At 54.9% G+C, this 976-nt stretch overlaps 1 protein-coding gene across 1 annotated transcript; it reads left to right on the plus strand.

Moving 5' to 3' along the window:
- Nucleotides 1-77: 77 nt before the first annotated feature.
- Nucleotides 78-882, plus strand: Pmar_PMAR027470 (hypothetical protein; the record flags this gene model as incomplete). Its single annotated transcript, XM_002765669.1, has 1 exon — nucleotides 78-882. A coding segment is annotated over one exon (759 nt), but the record flags the coding sequence as incomplete, so codon positions are not given.
- Nucleotides 883-976: the final 94 nt, after the last annotated feature.

Here is a 976-nt window from a genome sequence, read left to right on the forward strand (position 1 = left end):
AATTTCAAGTTCGCTGTGGGCAAGTGTGATGCCGGTGACGGCTTCCTGGGCATACAGCGTGCACGGGTTGCTGCTGCAGTGTCCACCGATACTGTTGAGAGTTCCCACCATCCTCAAGTCCTCCAAGCACTCATAGAAAACAATCACGCATCAGAGGGCCTCATAGCGGAGGCCTTATCTAGGGACATCTCTAATGAGCCGGAGTACCGAGGGGCTGTGTTGGTCGCCCTCACAGCGGCCAAGGCCGAGCTGCTCACTGGGGACGTGGTGGAGCGTCTTCATGACTTGTTTTATCCCAATGACATTGATGGCGTATTAGCCCTCGCCCGAAGCCGAGCTCAGTCACCTCATCGAGAGGCTTGGCTGGAACTATGCTCTCGTTCCTCACAGCCAGCAGAGGTTCGAGTAGCAGTCAGCCCTCTAGTGCCTGATGCCATCGCAGTAACAATGGTGCAGGATGAGTGCGAAGAAGTTCGGTGTATTGTATGCAAGAATCTAGGAGGCCTCGCGCCCCTCCCAACTCTGTATCAGAGGTATACTGCTAAGCCATTGAGAGTGCCAACAGTAGCTGAGGTAACTGCTTTAGTGTCGGACCGAGCAGCACCTCGATCGTTCGATAAGGAAGAGCCCAACACCTACCAAGAGGAGCTACTCTCCACACAGTTTGCCCTCAAGAGCAACGCGATGGCTTCTCAGCCGGTTGAGGGGGTCCAAGCAGCCCTCAGCGCCCTCGTAGACGGCCTCGAGGACTTTGGTTGGAGCTTGACTTGCGATGAGTTCGTGTTTGAATCCGCATTCGCCCTGCTAGGGGCAGCTAAGGAGCCTTCCCCGAACTAAGTACCAAATTCGACAGAGATGAGGTCCCCCTCTGTCTGCGACGTCTGGTCAGAGCTGGATCTACCCTCGGGTCTCAATGCCTGTTCCTATGCCCCTCTACCGCTGTATACTGTCCAACGTAATCTACCAAGTATGTTTC

The sequence above is a fragment of the Perkinsus marinus genome (assembly GCF_000006405.1).
Source record: "Perkinsus marinus ATCC 50983 genomic scaffold scf_1104296975190, whole genome shotgun sequence".
Classification (NCBI taxonomy): domain Eukaryota; phylum Perkinsozoa; order Perkinsida; family Perkinsidae; genus Perkinsus; species Perkinsus marinus.